We start from the raw sequence: 16,634 nt of genomic DNA on the forward strand, positions 1-16,634 counted from the left end.
CTCTCTGAACCGGAAGTGCGTTGTTTGTTGTCAGCAACCGTTGCTGTTTGTCGTTTGGTCGTTTTCCTTTCTCTAATTCTTTAACGGGATATTTGAACGTTACTTCCCCGCCGAAACTCCAGCCTCTTTCAACCGTAAATCTGGTTTCAACGGACCCGGATGTTGTGGGAGCGGGAAATCTAAAATTGGAGCAGATCGCGCGTGTTGAACAGACGTTAAAAGCCCCGGATGTTTGGTCAAGCCGGTCCTCATGAGTCCTCTGACACCGGGGACGTGTTGATCCGGTCCACCCGGACTCCTCACCCGGTACCGCTCCGGATGAGCGACCAGAGACTACGGAGCTCCGTTACCGATGAACTCCGACGGAAACCGGACATGGCTTCTCCTCCGCGGGCAGCAGGACCCTCTCAACCCGGTGAGGTTATTGATCCACTAGTTGATATTATTGATCCACTAGTTGAGGTTATTTACCCAATAGGTGAGATTATTGATCCACTAGTTGAGGTTATTGATCCACTAGTTGAGGTTATTGATCCACTAGTTGAGATTATTGATCCACTAGTTGAGGTTAATGATCCACTAGTTGAGGTTAATGATCCACTAGGTCAGATTATCGACTCGGGTAAATTTGGAAAACTCTTAACAGTAAGATAGTCGTCGTAGTACCACGATGCCTCGTCAAGACAGGTGTCTGACTCAAGATATTTTTATGGGTGAAGGTATCTCAAAAAATGTTCTTGAATGGTCTTTGAAGAAACCTACCTTCAACCCAGACAACTACAGACCGTCTCTCTTCTTCCCTTTTTGTCCAAAACTCTTGAACGTGAGATCTTTAACCAACTCTCCTCTTATCTCCACTGTAACAACCTCCTTGACCCCCACCAGTCAGGCTTCAAGGCTCCACAGAGACTGCTCTCCTTGCTGTCTCAGAGCAGCTCCACACTGCTAGAGCTCCTCTCTCTCCTCTGTCCTCGTCCTTCTGGACCTCTCTGCTGCATTTGACACAGTCAACCACCAGATCCTTGTCTCCTCCCTTCAGGAACTTGGTGTCTCAGGCTCTGCTCTCTCCCTTCTCTCGTCCTACCTCGACGGACGCACCTACCGGGTAACCTGGAGAGGATCTGTGTCGGAACCTTGTCCTCTTACCACTGGAGTTCCTCAGGGTTCCGTCCTGGGTCCCCTCCACTTCTCGCTCTACACCAACTCTCTCTGCGCTGTCATTCGCTCGCATGGCTTCTCCTACCACAGCGATGCTGATGACACCCAACTAATTCTCTCCTTCCCTCACTCGGATCTCTGCCTGTCTGACTGACGTCTCTCAGTGGATCCGCCCACCATCTGAAAATCATCAATCAAATCATCTTGTCGTCTCCCTCCTGGACTACTGTAACTCTCTCCTGCAGGTCTCCTGCTACCTCCATTCCACCTCTGCAGCTCATCCAGAATGCAGCAGCTCCACTGGTCTTTAACCTTCCTAAGTTCTCCCTCACTCCTCCACTCCTCCGCTCTCTTCACTGGTACCGGTGGCTCATCCAGTTCTAACAGGAGTCCGCTGAATAATATCATGATGATGAAATGATATATATATAATTTGTTCTTTTGTTACTTGATTTGATAATATCTGAACCTGATTATTCAAATACAAATGATCATTTGGTCATAAAAGGATCCATAACACGGCTAACTGATGTGTCCACAGACCGAATGAAGAGACCTGAACCACCCAAAGAGATCAGAGAGCCCAGAAGAGTGAGTCCCCCTTTTCTCCTGTCGACAACACTTCCTGTTTCCTGTTGAAGCATAAATAAAGAGACCACAGCTGCATCAAATGATACAGATTATTGAAATAAATGTGTTCCTTAATCAATAATCAATTATAAAATGTGACTTTATATCTGAAACTGTCCTTCAGCAGCCCCCAGCAGCCCAGTCCAGTCCAGACAGGAAGCTCTCAGGGGGGACACGGGAAGACCAGCAGCCTGGTGAGACCATCAGCTTCATCCATCAATCAATCAATATATTCCTCAATGAATCAATAAAATAGTCAATCCATCCATCAGTCAATCAATATCAATCAGTAGTCGATCAATAGACTTTCAAAACTGTCTACGGTTGATTATTGACCGTTTTGAGATGATTTGTTGTGTTATTGGTTATTGGGATCTGCTGACTCTGAATCACAGTCATGTGTCTGACGGTTTGGACTCTTCTGCCCGGGAGCCTTTGAGCAACCGAAGCCTGAATCTTTTCGATGTCTGGTGACATCATCACTCTACTGACATCTTCTCCCTCAGGTCACGACCTTTTGACGTCCCGGTTCCACCCTGGAGGTCGGGGAGTCGGACTCGCGGCTCTGAAACAACGGTGAGTCCGGTTTAGGTTTTAGACTCATTTTATTCTGAAGGAGACTTTGGCTCCTCTGCTGACTCAGCGCTTCATTGGTGTCATGAGTGACCTTTGTCAATAAAGTTCCAGCTGTGATCAAAGAAAGTTGGTCCTCAATATTCTTGTTGTGTGTATTTTACCTTTAAAAGCAATCTGTGTTTCTGTTGATTGAACGTCACTTCCTGTCTATCCTCAGGTCTCACAGCGCCCCTCACAGGAGGGAGGTCAAAGTGCAGCTGTTGGACCCTGGGCCACTCAGGACCAGCTCCCAGAATGCAGTGGGTGTGGAAGGCCGAAAGGAGGCGGGGCCTTTCTCTGGTTTCCTTGGAGATGTCACCGATGCTTTTATCAAGGTAGATCTGATCTCTGACTGTGTGTGTGTGTGTGTGTGTGTCTCTGTAGGTAAACGTCTCACCTGTTCACCTTTGGCTGTGACTCTGACTGCTTATTGGCTCTGCTCTCCTCCAATCAGAAGCCGCTGCTGGAGTCGTCCCTCGCGGTGGTGACGGGTCCTTCACCCGTGACCTCTGACCTCACAGCGTCAGGGACTCTGCCTCTCCAGGTCACTCAGCTGGACCCGGCAGGTAAACGCGGTTCTTCTTCTTTGTGAAGCTGGTTGAGCAGAACCAGCTCTGGTTTCTTCCCAAAACGGTCTCCAGTGTCAGTGTTGTAAATATGAAACAAAAATGCTTACTGGTAAATACTTATTTAACAACTGTACAGCATGATGGATGTACATGGCGAATAAAGCGGCTTGTGACGGATGGTTGAGGCCACCAGGTGGCAGCACAACTCTCTGAAACCTCAGGGAGGAAACGGGAGACCAATATTCAGATGTGAAGAGCAAAGATCATAATGTGACTGCTTAGTGTGATTAAACAGAGGGAAGGAGTATCAACATCTGCATGTAATCAATACCTCAATAAGAATTTGTCCCTTTCTCTCGCTTTCTCCGGCTCACTTGCCGTCTTGTTCCTTCCACCTTTTCTTTTGTAATTTAATGAGTGCAGCATTGAGACGATCCAGACCTCCTTCCTGATCTGCTGACCTCTGACCCTTCCTCCTTCATGATGCGTCTTTTTGTCTCCATCAGCTGGCGTCCTCAGCCACCACCAGCAAAGCTCCCCCATGGCCATGGCGACCTGCACAGTTGCTATGGGAACAACCCGTCATGACCGATGGACAGAGCAAACCAGGTGAGGGGGGGGCAGACAGAGCTGTGTATCCATGGTTACCAGACCTCTGTATCACTCCTATTGGACGGTCAGAGTGAAGAAGAGCGAGGCTCGTTGTCTATCTGCTTTCCTTCCTCGTCCTCAAAGCGCGTCGGGTTTCCACGGTAACACAAAGCGTACTGTGTGTGTGTGTGTGTGTGTGTGTGTGTGTGTGTGTGAGACACATTAAGTCCTCTATATTTGTCCCATAATGCATCAGTGTGGTGGTTAAGAGGGCAGAATCTGCCTAACAACATCCAATAATAATAAGGGGATGAAACATAATCAAGCAGAATAAGCTATACAGAGCAATTATTTGATTAATATAATATAGAAAGATAGATGATATATACTTTTAAAATGATTTATTGCTTTATTGATTGATTTATTTATTGCTAATTAAAGAACACACAAAAATATTATCTAGTATATTATTACACTATAACACTGTAATATGAATAAAATAAATTAAAGCTACCGGCTGACATCAGAGATGAGGTCACGAGGTCTGTCACGTGTCTTTTGTTCGATCTGTCACGTGACCCAGCGTGACATTACAGTCTGAAACGGGGCGGCGATTACGTCACTTGCTAAACCAGGTGGCATTCCAAGAGGGCGCACGCCCCCCTCCTCGTCCCTCCTCCCCCCGCCGCCTCCCCCGCCTCCTCCCTCCTCCTCCCTCCCCCTCCTCCCCCCGCCTCCCTCTGCAGCAGCAGCGGGAACAATAAGCGGAGAGAGTCGCTCTGTCTGTCCTCCTCCCCGGTACCGGGACCATGTCCTCCTCGTCGCGCAGACAGTCCTGCTACCTGTGCGACCTGCCCCGGATGAGCTGGGCGGTGATCTGGGACTTTACGGAACCGGTGTGCCGCGGATGCGTCAACTACGAGGGCGCAGACCGGATCGAGTTCGTCATCGAGACGGCCCGACACCTGAAGCGGGCTCACGGGTTCCGAGAGGTCCAGCCGCCCCCCGGAGCTCCCCCCCCTCCTCCTCAGCAGCAGAAGAGCCAGCAGCACCAACCGGACGGACCGGGGAGGTCTCAGCAGCCCGGTTTGGACCAATACTCGCTCTCGGATAGCCGGGCTCGGTTCGACTACCGGCTGCCCAACGGAGTCGGACCCAACGGGTTCAAACCGGACGAAGGGCCGCCCGAGCTAAACCGTCAGAGCCCGAACTCGAGGGTTCGGAGCCTCGTTGGGCCGGTGCCGGTACCGGGAAAGATACACGTACCGCCCAACCTGCTCCCTCAGACGCCGCCGAACGGATCCGGAGGGAAGCGGCCCGCCCCGGTGTCCAGCTCGGACCAGGACCGGGAGCTGAAGGAGAAGCAGCGGAACGCGGAGGTTCTGTCCGAGCTGAGCGACAGCCTGCGGAACCGGCAGGACGACTGGACCGGCAAACCGAAGCCGGTGCGGGACACGCTGCACTCCCTCGCCGGGTGCGTCCCGTTCGACGTCCGCTTCAAGAAGGACCCGCAGCTGGTGGGCCGCGTGTTCGCCTTCGACGCGGTGTCCAAACCGGGTCAGGAGCACGAGCTGAAGATCTTCATCGAGTACCCGTCCGGATCCGGTACCGTGTTCTCCAGCGCCTCCGGGGTCGCCAAGCAGATGTACCAGGACTGCATGAAGGAGTTCGGCCGGGCTCTGTCCTCCGGGTTCAAGTACCTGGAGTACGAGAAGAAGCACGGTTCCGGTGACTGGCGCCTGCTCGGGGACCTGTTACCGGAGCCCCTCCGGTTCTTTAGGGAGGGGCTGGGGGGCGACATGCTGCCGCAGCCGCACACCGACGGGAGCTTCCCGGTTCTACCCGGCCGGGTTCCGGCATCCGGGAGCGGGAGCAGCAGGACCTGCGTGAGGAAGCGCAGAGCCTCGCCGGAACCGGACTCGGTGGTGGGGGGGGGCGAGCAGCAGTGGACCGGCAGCCAGACGGAAGCGCTGCGACTCCCGTTCTCCGGTCACACCGGGAGCACCGGGAGCACCGGGCTCGTCTCCCCGCCGGACTCGCTGCAGAACGGACCGTCCCCGATGGACGCGCTCGGGAGCGCGCACTCCCCCAACAAGGACCGCGATTCGGTCCACTCCACCACGTCGTCCTCCAGACACACCGGCAGCGGTCCGGTGTCCCCGGCCTCCGTGTCCGGTCCGCGGCGCCTCCTGTCCCGCAGCGGGGACCCCACGGGGGACTCGGACCAGGTGCACGCGCAGAGCGTGCCCGACTGCCCCGCGGCCAGCAGCGCGCCGCTGTGCTGCACGATCTGCCACGAGCGGCTGGAGGACACGCACTTCGTGCAGTGCCCGTCGGTCCCGAACCACAAGTTCTGCTTCCCGTGCTCACGCGAGAGCATCAAGGCCCAGGGCGCGTGCGGGGAGGTGTACTGCCCCAGCGGGGACAAGTGCCCCCTGCTGGGCTCCAACGTGCCCTGGGCCTTCATGCAGGGGGAGATAGCCACCATCCTGGGGGGGGAGGTGAAGGTGAAGAAGGAACGGGACACATGAGGAGGAGGGACGTGACGTCATCGTAGCCGACGCGGAGTGACGTCAACACCTTCCGTTTGTAAAACTATTCTTATCTTTCTGTAAAAATGTAGCTGTTAATTTGTTTTTTATTTGACGTTTTTCTACATAAGTCTGTTTTTCTATTATTAGTTTTATTCATATTTGGCTCAAAGACGACAACAAAGATTTTGCAGCTCAGCCCGTTTAATAAAGAACGTTTCACTGACGTGTGGCGCTTCCTTCTTTATGACCTTAAACCTGTTGCATTCTGGGTAAATGTATATGAGGAGTAGTCAAATGTAAACATGGCCGTTGTTTACGCTCACATTGGACGTATCGCTAGTGTTTTATTGCTGCATTGCAGATACACAAGTGTGCGTGTACAATGTGAACTGCTGCACTGGTCTGTGTGTGTGAGATGGAGCTTTCATTCACTGCATTATTATCAGTATCTGAGATATATATATATATATATATATATATATATATATATATATATAAATATGTCATCTCGGCGCACCCTCTCTACTCCATGGGTGTATATATACACATGTATGTAAGTGTATTGTGTATATTTATACACAACTGTTTTCCTCTTCTTGCTCCTCGTCATGTGGGATGGTTTGGTTACCATGGTGAGGAGAGGAAGAGCAAAGAAGTCCCCCCCCCCCCCCCCCCCCCCCCCCGCCTGTGAATGGAAGCTGCTCTCTCATCCACATCTCAACCACGTTGCCTAGTAACAGCCACAGAGACGGAGAACGTCATTCGACAAGACGGCCATTTTGTCTCAACAACCACAGACACACAATGTGGTGTCCTCTGACACCAGAGAGTGTGTGTGTGTGTGTGTGTGTGTGTGTGTGTGTGTGTGTGTGTGTGTGTGTGTGTGTGTGTGTGTGTGTGTGTGTGTGTGTGTGTGTGTGTGTGTGTGTGTGTGTGTGTGTGTGTGTGTGTGTGTGTCGGAGAGAAGGCGGGGCTGATCTGTATTATTGTTACTGCTGCAGCAGCGACAGAAATGTCGGCAATTCTTATGTGGACATTTTATTTTTAAACCTCTTCCAGTGTTGTTGGAAGCAAAGCTGTTAACCTGCATTACTGAAAGTCTAGTTTCATTCTTTTTATTTGTATAAATATATAGTACATGCACAGTAGGGAGTATTTGATTTTGCAGTTTTTCCCTTTCAAAGCAAGTCGGAGTCTAATTTTTATTGTAGGTTCTATTCAACTGTGAGTGACTGAATCTAAAACAAAAATCCAGAAAACCACATCGTAAGATTTAAAACAATATTTTGCAGTTTATTGTATGACATCTTTAGACACGAGAAAAGCCAAACTTAATATTTGGTACAGAAACCTTTGTTTGCGGTTACAGACATCATGTGGTTCCTGTAGTTCTTGAGCAGGTTCGCACCCTGCAGCAGGGCCCACTCCTCCACCCAGACCTTCTCCAGATCCTTCAGCTTTCAAGCTGTCGCTGGGCAACGTTCTTCCAGCACCCTCCAAAGAACTTCTACTGGGTTCAGGTCTGGAGGCTGGCAAGGCCTCTCCAGGACCTTGGGATGCTTCTCGCCCCGGCTGTGCGTTTCGGGTTGAGACCCAGCCACGACCCATCTTCAATGCCCTCACTGATGGAAGGAGGTTGTTGGCTGAGATCTGGCGGTGCACGGCCCATCCATCCTCCCCCCAATGCGGTGCAGAAAGCCTCCCCAGAGGATGAGGTGTCCACCTCCGTGCTTCATGGTTGGGCTGCTGTTCTTGGAGTTGTACTCATCCTTCCTCCAACAAGCACGGCGGGGGGTCGTCGTGGCGCAGGGGGTAGAGCAGGTGCGCTGGAAACCGCAAGGTTGGTGGTTTGAGTCCCGACTGCCCCATGTCGCAAGACACCTGACCCCTAGTTGACCCGGGCCACGGGTTTAAAGTGTAATGTAAGTCGCTTTGGATAAACGCGTCAGCTAAATGACCTGTAATGTAACGTAAAAGTTTAGACCATAAGGCTCTATCTTTGTCTCATCAGACCACATGACCTTCTCCATATCTCCTCTGGATCATCCCGATGGTCATTGGCATTGTCCGACCTTGGACCTTGTGTGTCCTGCAGGATTTTAATCCATGACAGCGTTCGTGTGTTACTAATGGTGGTCCATTGACCAGGTCCTGTTGTGTAGTTCTGGGCTGATCCCTCACCCTCCTCATGATCATTGATGCCCCACGAGGTGAGATGTTGCGTGGAGCCCCAGACTGAGGGAGACTGACCACCATCTTGAACTTCTTCCATTTTCTAATTATTGCGGCAGCAGTTGTTGTCTTCTCACCAAGCTGCTGCCTGTTGTCCTGTAGCTCATCACGACCTTGTGCAGGTCTACAGCTCGATCCCTGACGTCCTTGCACAGCGCTCTGGTCTTGGTCGTTGTGGAGATGTTGGAGTCTGATTGGTTGAGTGTGGACACGTGTCTTTTATACAGATAACAAGTTCAAACAGGTGCAGTTAATTCAGGTAATGAGTGGAGAACAGGACGGCTTCCTGAAGACCAACAGGTCTGAGAGACAATTCTTACTGGTTGGTAGGTGATCAAATACTTATGTCATGTAATAAACTGCAATATATACATATATCTATATATATATTTTAATCATACAATGTGATTTTCTGGATTTGTTTCAGATTCCATCACTCTCAGTTGAAGAATACAAATTACATACTTGCAAAGAAAACCTGCAAAATCGGCAGTGTATCAAATACTTCTACCCACTGTATATATACACAGAGAGAATATCGCTACATATGTACAATAGATATACATATTTTACATATATTTCTTGTATCCGCTCTTACTCTACTCTCTCTTAACCGGTGTCTTAGAGATGCATCCGTCGTTTCCTCGGTTACCCTGCAACCTGCAGGAAGTCTGCAGCCTTCGACCAATGACGGTGAGGGATGGACAAGGAGAGCCAATGAGACGCTGAGGGAGACGGAACGCACGAAGAATCAACTGAAGATGCTACTGAGAGTAAATCAACACAGTTGCAGAACGCAGTAGTCGATCTTTTGGTCCAAAGTCTCACTCACTTTCTTTCGTACAACAGCCAGAAGATTCTCTGAAGACCACCGCATCTGGACCAGACAGACACCCGTCCCAACAAAGCCAGTCCCAGTCCCATCAAGGTCCTTTCCAACCACTCCGGCCCCATCAGTGTCAGTCACGCTCCCAGCAGCAGTTCCAGGACACACTGGTCCAGAGGACACCTGTAGTTCTCTCCGTGTTGGAGGAGGCAGGTCTGGTTCTCCATCGGGTACGGAGACAGAAGAAGGTTCTGGAGGAAAACCTGGATGCCCTGCTGAGAGCCCAAACCGGAGAGGTTCTGCACTGCCAACTGGACGCACTGGCTGCTAACAGGTAGCTTATGCTAGCTGACTGACTGCTAACAGGTAGCTTATGCTAGCTGACTGGCTGCTAACAGGTAGCTTATGCTAGCTGACTGACTGCTAACAGGTAGCTTATGCTAGCTGACTGACTGCTAACAGGTAGCTTATGCTAGCTGACTGGCTGCTAACAGGCAGCTAATAGGGTGGCTTAGCATAAGCTTAGCTTAGCTTAGTTGATTTGTTTTGTCGGAGAGGGTAAAGAAGGGTTAGACCTCCTGCTCCTACACATCTCGTCACTTTCAAGTATTTTTAGCTTTATACTTTAACAGTTTTACAACTAAGACATTGTTGATGTGAAACATCTAACTGACTAAAAAAACCTGAATATTTATTCTGAATTACGGTCTTATGGTGGACATCGAGGGGGGACTTCAATAAATAATCCACTGTCCTCTGCAGAGACTGGAGGGAGGAGGTACGGGTCAAGAAGACGGTGGATGCTTGGATCAATACTTCAACCAGAGATATCCAGGTGAGCTATTCAAATATTAAATACATAAATATATATTTGCACATGCACATCGTTGAACATCAATGGCCATGATGTTATCGTAATAAATCAACAAACATGATCTTCTCCTCCAGGAGGAGGTGTCCTCCGAGGGGCCTGCGATGACATCACAGCAGAGGGCCGCTGGGAGCTCCGCCCACACAGGTCGGGGGAGGCCGGCGAACGCGCTCAGAGCAACAGGAAGGGAGCGTGCGGCGGGGAGAGGAAGGCGTGGACCGGTCAGTGTGGCCCTTCATTCCAGTGATCTGACTGGTCGAGGACAGGTGAGAGCTCACTGCTGTGATGTCTGTTTCCAGATGCTGGGGGCGGAGCCTGACCCGGCCACAGGTGAGTCGTACCTGACTCGTTTGTACGGCCGAGCTCCGTATGAAGGTCTGAGGCGGACCCTGAAGAAGAGTCCGTACCTGCGCTTCAGCTCACCTGTCTCTCCGCTCAGCAGGAAGCCCCGCCCCCGGCTGGTGGAGAGCGTCACAGGTAGGGCTGTCGTGATCAATAAAGTTCTATTGAATGCAAAGTCTGTTTCTGTAGAGCTCCCCGCGTCTCTTTCAGGTGTGAAAGTGAAGTCTCGTAAGACTCAGACGTCACCTGGGGGACCTCAGGACTGTGACATCATCAGTTCCTGCCAACTGACCTGTGGTGACCTCACAGAAAGCCCAGCTGTCAGAGGCTCCGTTGCCATGGCGATCCCACTGGGTCAGTCAGTGTTTTGATTTTGTATGAATGTGTCACACAAACATGTTTTTTAGATTTTCACTGAGACAGATTAAAGTGTACTGTGTACGAGGTACTTGTACATGCAAGTACGAGACACGCGTCACGTATTGTTTACTGCAAGATGTCGTCCGTCCCCCTCAGGACATCCCAGGACAGTCTCGTCCTCCATGCGTCTCGCTGAGCGTCGACAGGAAGTGACATCGCCAACTGTAGCTGCTCCTGCGCATTGTGTGGTCGACGAGGACGCCGGAGCGCCTGAGTCACATGTGAGGTTTCTGCAGCTTCAGCATGAGACGGGAAACTACTCGCTCATCTTTCCGGCTCCAGGGGCCCAAACGCTTCGCTCTTGAAGGACATTTATGTGAGCTTGACCCTGCAGGTTCTGAGTCTGGTTTGGGTCAGGGTCTGGGAAAGTAAAAGACCCGTGATGATATCAGACTGTCCCAGAGGACCCTGCACAAGGCTGGATCAGACCTTAGCTTGTAATACAATCAGATCTAATTCTTCTCATATTTCATGTAGCTGTCATCATACGTCAGGACTTTAGTTTGACGATGAGCTGAAGACATAAACATCAAAAAAGAATGTTGAATTAAATGTATTTATTCCACTTCTTTTAATAAATAAAGCTCCCAGGAGGTTCGAAGTCACTGAGGGGTTTTGTGTTGCCAGGGGGAGGAGCAGCCGGAGGCCCCGCCTCCTCCTGACATCATTGAGAAGAGTGAAGAAGAGGACGTCTTTCCTGGGACTGAATTCTTGTCTGTGGCTGATGTCGTACAGGTAATCTTCCTCTTCCTCTTCCTCTCATCCTGTATCTACATTACGCGGACGAGTTCACTTTTAAATGTAACGTTAAGTAATTCATTAATAAGGAATTCACTCCATTATCTACCAATAGAAATGTTCTAATATAAAATATAACATCACATTTTAGCTTATGAAATCATATAGTTACGTTACGTTGGTAACCGATGTTTTTAAATTCACATAAGACGCTAGAACAAAGTGCTCTTAGTGGTGACGTTAACATACGGCCCCTGAGCCGGACTCTCACCTGAACCCCCCGGGTCCATGTTCTGTCCTTATGGATCAATATACCAACACACATTATAACACATTATAACAAACACACAACGAGCAGCTGGTCTGTAGTTTATTTACAATGCAAGAAAAAAAGAAAAGGTCCTTGCATACAAGTTAATAAATGTGTTTTTATTGACAACATTGATGGAATCTCCTCTGCCTTAAAATTGCAATATTACTTTTAGCTGAAAGTAGTTATAAATTAGTAAAGTATTATAAAGTAACTGATTTAATTTATTCTCCGGAGGAGAAGCGTATCTTCCTAAATTAAATTAAATCGTTTTCTGGGTTATAAGGCTTTTATTGTTAAGCTCAACAGGTTGCTAGGCAACGGGAGACGTGGAGGTAAAGATGATGACGCAGACAGGACGTCCCCGTAGGACAGACCGTCCCATTTCACAGACCATTCGGTTCAGCCTATGCGTTTGTTGGAGGACCAGCCCAGGTAGACCAGAAGGCTGCTGAAGGCTGCAGGCTACAAGGATGCAGACTAACGACTTTGAGACACCTTGTGTGAATGAGCTTAAGTTCTACAGCTCCCCCTGCTGGAAACAAACGGAACACCTCCTCCGCTTTCTCCTCTGAACTAAATGTTTAGATCATCAGAACTAATCAATGGCTCATACATCTACAAACGTATTGATCTCCTCTCATCCTATTGATTCCTTGTTCCAGCAGGAGGAGCTGAGCTTGGAAGGCGAGGAGGAGGTGCAGCTGGATGGAGGTCCGTCTCCTCCTCCGGTTCTTTATCAGGGTCCAGTCTTTCCTCCACAGACCAGATCCGTCCTCCATACGACGGATCAGGTCTCAGTGCGGGACCTCGATCTGCAGAGAGACGTCCTTGAGAACCGGCTGGTGGAATGGTAAGGAACCGGTCTGAAGCGGTCTGTGCTGCTCTGAACCGGTCTGAAGCGGTCTGTGCTGGTCTGAACCGGTCTGAAGCGGTCTGTGCTGGTCTTAGCCAGTCTGAGCCTGTCTGAACTGATCTGGTCTGTTCAGGGTGGAGCAGCAGCTGATGTCCCGCATGATCTCAGAGATGTACCCACCCCCTCCTTCTGGTCCCACCCACAAGGGTCCGACTGACCAATCAGAGTCACTGGAGCAGAGCGCCGCCTCAGACACTGGTGAGCCGGTCAGAGCGTTTTCATGTTGGTGCTCTGTCTGATACTTTTGGTGTTATTGTTATTGTTTGTTTCAGCAGTGTTGTTGGTGTTTCTTCTGACATCATGTTGTTGTTGTTGTTATTGTTTGCTGTTGTTGAGGGTTCAGTAGCAGTAGCAGGAGGTGGAGGTTTGCAGCTCTTTGTTGACTCCAACATGTCAGTGGACTCGGCTCTGATCCGTCAGCTGGTTAGTGAGGTTCTGACGGAGCAAGTCGCCCTGCTGCTTGGACAGAGGGAATCACTAGACCCGGAACCAGAGCCACCAGAACCAGGTCCAGGATCCCGTGAGGAGGTACGGAGTTTTCAGTCTTCACTGTTTCCTTAATTCTGATCACAAACTCATTCCTGATTCTGTTCTAGGATGAACTGGTTCCACTGATTCCTGCACCAGTACCGACACCTCGGCATTCCAGCAGAGAGGCCACGCCCCCTCCCTCTGAACCAACCAGTATGCTGAATGATGAGTCTCCTCAGCCAATCACAGCGCAAGGTCAGACACATCAGCAGTGTTGCTGTAGTCCAACAGGAAGTAGTACCTGTGAAGATGTAGTTGTGTACTTGTACTTCTGAAGATGTACTCGGGTACTTGTTGTTTGAAGATATGACTGTAGCTAATGATGATGTGTTGTCTCTTTCTCTCTGCGTCTGACTATGACCCTTAGAGCCTGTAGTCGCACCCACCTCCAGCCTAGAGCCCGCCCCCTCTGCTGGAAGTCCTTCTGCTGTCCATCAAGCCCCTCCCCCTCTGACCTGGGAAAACGTTGAGCTACCATTGGATGAAGAAAGACCAGAGGAACACCTGGAAACCCGCGCAGATCTGCTGTATGTCCACAATGAAAGACTAATGTCCAGGTGCATTGTGGGAGGTGTAGGACACACATACATCATTCTCTCATCCTGCAGGGTGATGTCAGTAGCAGAAGAGGAGCCTCTTTTCTTCTCCCCTCTTCCTCCCCCCTACATTTCCCCTCCTCCCTCCCCCTCTCCTCTTCCTCGTGGTCCTGATCCCAGACCAGAGTCTCCTCTTCCTCGTGGTCCTGATCCCAGACCAGAGTCTCCTCTTCCTCGTGGTCCTGATCCCAGACCAGAGTCTCCTCTTCCTCGTGGTCCTGATCCCAGACCAGAGTCTCCTCTTCCTCGTGGTCCTGATCCCAGACCAGCATCCTCCTCCAGCTCCTCAGAGGAGTCCTGCAGCACAGTGACTGCAGAGACAGACGCAGCACTGAAACACATCTCAGAGGGAGAACTGCTCCTCAGTGTCCACCAGCTAGCTGCCATGGCGGGTACCTTCATCATCACCTCCATCTCCAACATCATCTTCATCATCGCCAACTTCATCTCAACATTTAAACTAATCCAAAAAACTAAGAATTCACTCAAATATCTCTCTCTGTCTCTCAGAGGACAGCGTCTTCAGTTTCTCCAGTTCTCTTCAGGAGATACAGGAAATGGTAAGAATCATGTTCCAGTTAAAGCAGTAATACTACAGTTATAGCAGTAATACTGCAGTTATAACAGTAACACTATAGTTATAGCAGTAATACTGCAGTTATAACAGTAACACTATAGTTATAGCAGTAATACTGCAGTTATAACAGTAACACTATAGTTATAGCAGTAATACTGCAGTTATAACAGTAACACTATAGTTATAGCAGTAATACTGCAGTTATAACAGTAACACTATAGTTATAACAGTAACACTATAGTTATAGCAGTAATACTACAGTTAATTCAGTAACACTATAGTTATAGCAGTAATACTGCAGTTATAACAGTAACACTATAGTTATAACAGTAACACTATAGTTATAGCAGTAATACTACAGTTAATTCAGTAACACTATAGTTATAGCAGTAATACTGCAGTTATAACAGTAACACTATAGTTATAGCAGTAATACTACAGTTAATTCAGTAACACTATAGTTATAGCAGTAATACTGCAGTTATAACAGTAACACTATAGTTATAGCAGTAATACTACAGTTAATTCAGTAACACTATAGTTATAGCAGTAATACTGCAGTTATAACAGTAACACTATAGTTATAGCAGTAATACTACAGTTAATTCAGTAACACTATAGTTATAGCAGTAATACTGCAGTTATAACAGTAATACTGCAGTTATAACAGTAACACTATAGTTATAGCAGTAATACTGCAGTTATAACAGTAATACTGCAGTTATAACAGTAACACTATAGTTATAGCAGTAATACTACAGTTAATTCAGTAACACTATAGTTATAGCAGTAATACTACAGTTAAAGCAGAAATACTACAGTTATAGCAGTAATACTACAGTTAAAGCAGTAATACTACAGTTAAAGCAGTAATGGCATTGAGGTATTTATTTTTCATCTTCCAGGACTTTGACCCCATAAGTGAAGGACAGGTCAGAGGTCATGACTGGCAGAAGTCGAAAAAGGTACAAAAATACACACGGACACACACACACGCTGGCAGACAGGCGCAAACACACACGTGACCTCTGACCTGCTGCGTCCTCAGGGCGCCAGGAGGACGGATCGGGGGGAGGAGGTGAGGCAGAGCGGGACTGAACAGGACAGCACCTGTTCACCTGGACAGATCCGTATGTGTGCAGGTAGGACCGCCTTCAGACCGAACTCACCACGCCATGATGTCACAGCCATCAGCATTGTGTCATCGTAAACAGGGCGAGCCTCATCAGCGTCAGATTGGTTCCAGACAGAGTGGATGGAAGTGAATGTTGTGTTGGGTTTTGGGATCAATCATCTCCCTCTGACATCACCCTGACATCCCTGTGACATCACATCGCTTTTCCTTCAGTTTCGTTTGAAGCAACCAATCAGAGCTCAGTTGCCGTGGGTGACCTGATGGCAGAGACAATCGGGACTCTGACCTCTGACCTCCAGACCGACGGGTCCTCGTCTCCTTCTCCTCACCTGGACGACACACTTATTACAGCGCAGGTGAGCCGCACACACCAACCCACACTCTGCTTACTGAGGAGTACAAATAGCCCTGTGTGTGTGTGTGTGTGTGTGTGTGTGTGTGTGTGTGTGTGTGTGTGTGTGTGTGTGTGTGTGTGTGTGTCAGATCAGAAGCTGTTTATTTGATTTATTGTACTGAATTAATTTGTCAGTTGTGTATAAAATAAAATCATTCAATCGGATAATTCGTGTTTAATTGATATCCATGTGTTTGTCTCAGCAGAGAGGAGTCGTGAGGGAGGAGGAGGAGGAGGAGGAGGAGGAAGAGGAGGTCAGTGTAGCAGCAGAAACAAACTCCTCCACTGATGTTTTCTAGAAAACCTTCTTCGGCCTCATCGTCTGGCTGATGATCTCACATTGACTCTCGGTGACCTCTGACCTCAGTTCAGCTGAATTCCTTCTTTTATAAAGTTTCATTTTTCAGCGGGTTGTGATGCGTTTGTGGTCTGATTTCTTTAATCTGTGAAAATTAAACCATGCGTTTTATTTCATGAAATAATATTCTCATTAAAAACTCAAATCATAACATTTATTTGACCTGAATTAATAACAAGATCAAGACCAACGTTCTGTTCTTCAAACGTGTGTATCTGAGAACTGTCTGACCATCACATCCACACACTTTGTAAACACGGTGCAGACGAGAGGATGATTAGGAGGAAGTGG

The 16,634-nt window shown here is 48.9% G+C and overlaps 1 protein-coding gene across 24 annotated transcripts; it reads left to right on the forward strand.

Annotated features, from left to right (window-relative positions):
* The first annotated feature begins 39 nt into the window (after positions 1–39).
* kiaa0586 (KIAA0586 ortholog) lies at positions 40–16,494 on the forward strand. 24 transcript variants are annotated; one of them, XM_078089148.1, is made up of 27 exons: positions 229–415; positions 1,700–1,749; positions 1,913–1,982; positions 2,295–2,364; positions 2,582–2,738; positions 2,858–2,969; positions 3,479–3,581; positions 8,955–9,102; positions 9,179–9,489; positions 9,918–9,990; positions 10,104–10,247; positions 10,326–10,503; positions 10,579–10,722; positions 10,885–11,009; positions 11,416–11,523; positions 12,502–12,689; positions 12,826–12,950; positions 13,096–13,280; positions 13,349–13,478; positions 13,651–13,810; positions 13,892–13,970; positions 14,043–14,271; positions 14,390–14,439; positions 15,362–15,421; positions 15,505–15,598; positions 15,805–15,947; positions 16,189–16,494. In XM_078089148.1, exons 1-27 carry the CDS (start codon positions 229–231, stop codon positions 16,282–16,284), a joined length of 3,519 nt encoding a protein of 1,172 aa, XP_077945274.1. In that variant the 3' UTR covers positions 16,285–16,494. The 24 variants fall into 24 exon arrangements, 19 of the variants coding, with proteins under 19 accessions (XP_040054576.2, XP_077945264.1, XP_040054575.2 ...); XR_013452704.1 differs by having other exon boundaries at positions 40–415; positions 13,099–13,280; positions 13,892–14,271; positions 15,671–15,947; positions 16,192–16,494; XM_040198642.2 differs by having other exon boundaries at positions 40–415; positions 13,099–13,280; positions 13,892–14,271.
* The last annotated feature ends 140 nt before the right edge of the window (positions 16,495–16,634 follow it).

The sequence above is a fragment of the Gasterosteus aculeatus genome, chromosome 15, assembly GCF_964276395.1.
Source record: "Gasterosteus aculeatus chromosome 15, fGasAcu3.hap1.1, whole genome shotgun sequence".
Taxonomy (NCBI): domain Eukaryota; kingdom Metazoa; phylum Chordata; class Actinopteri; order Perciformes; family Gasterosteidae; genus Gasterosteus; species Gasterosteus aculeatus.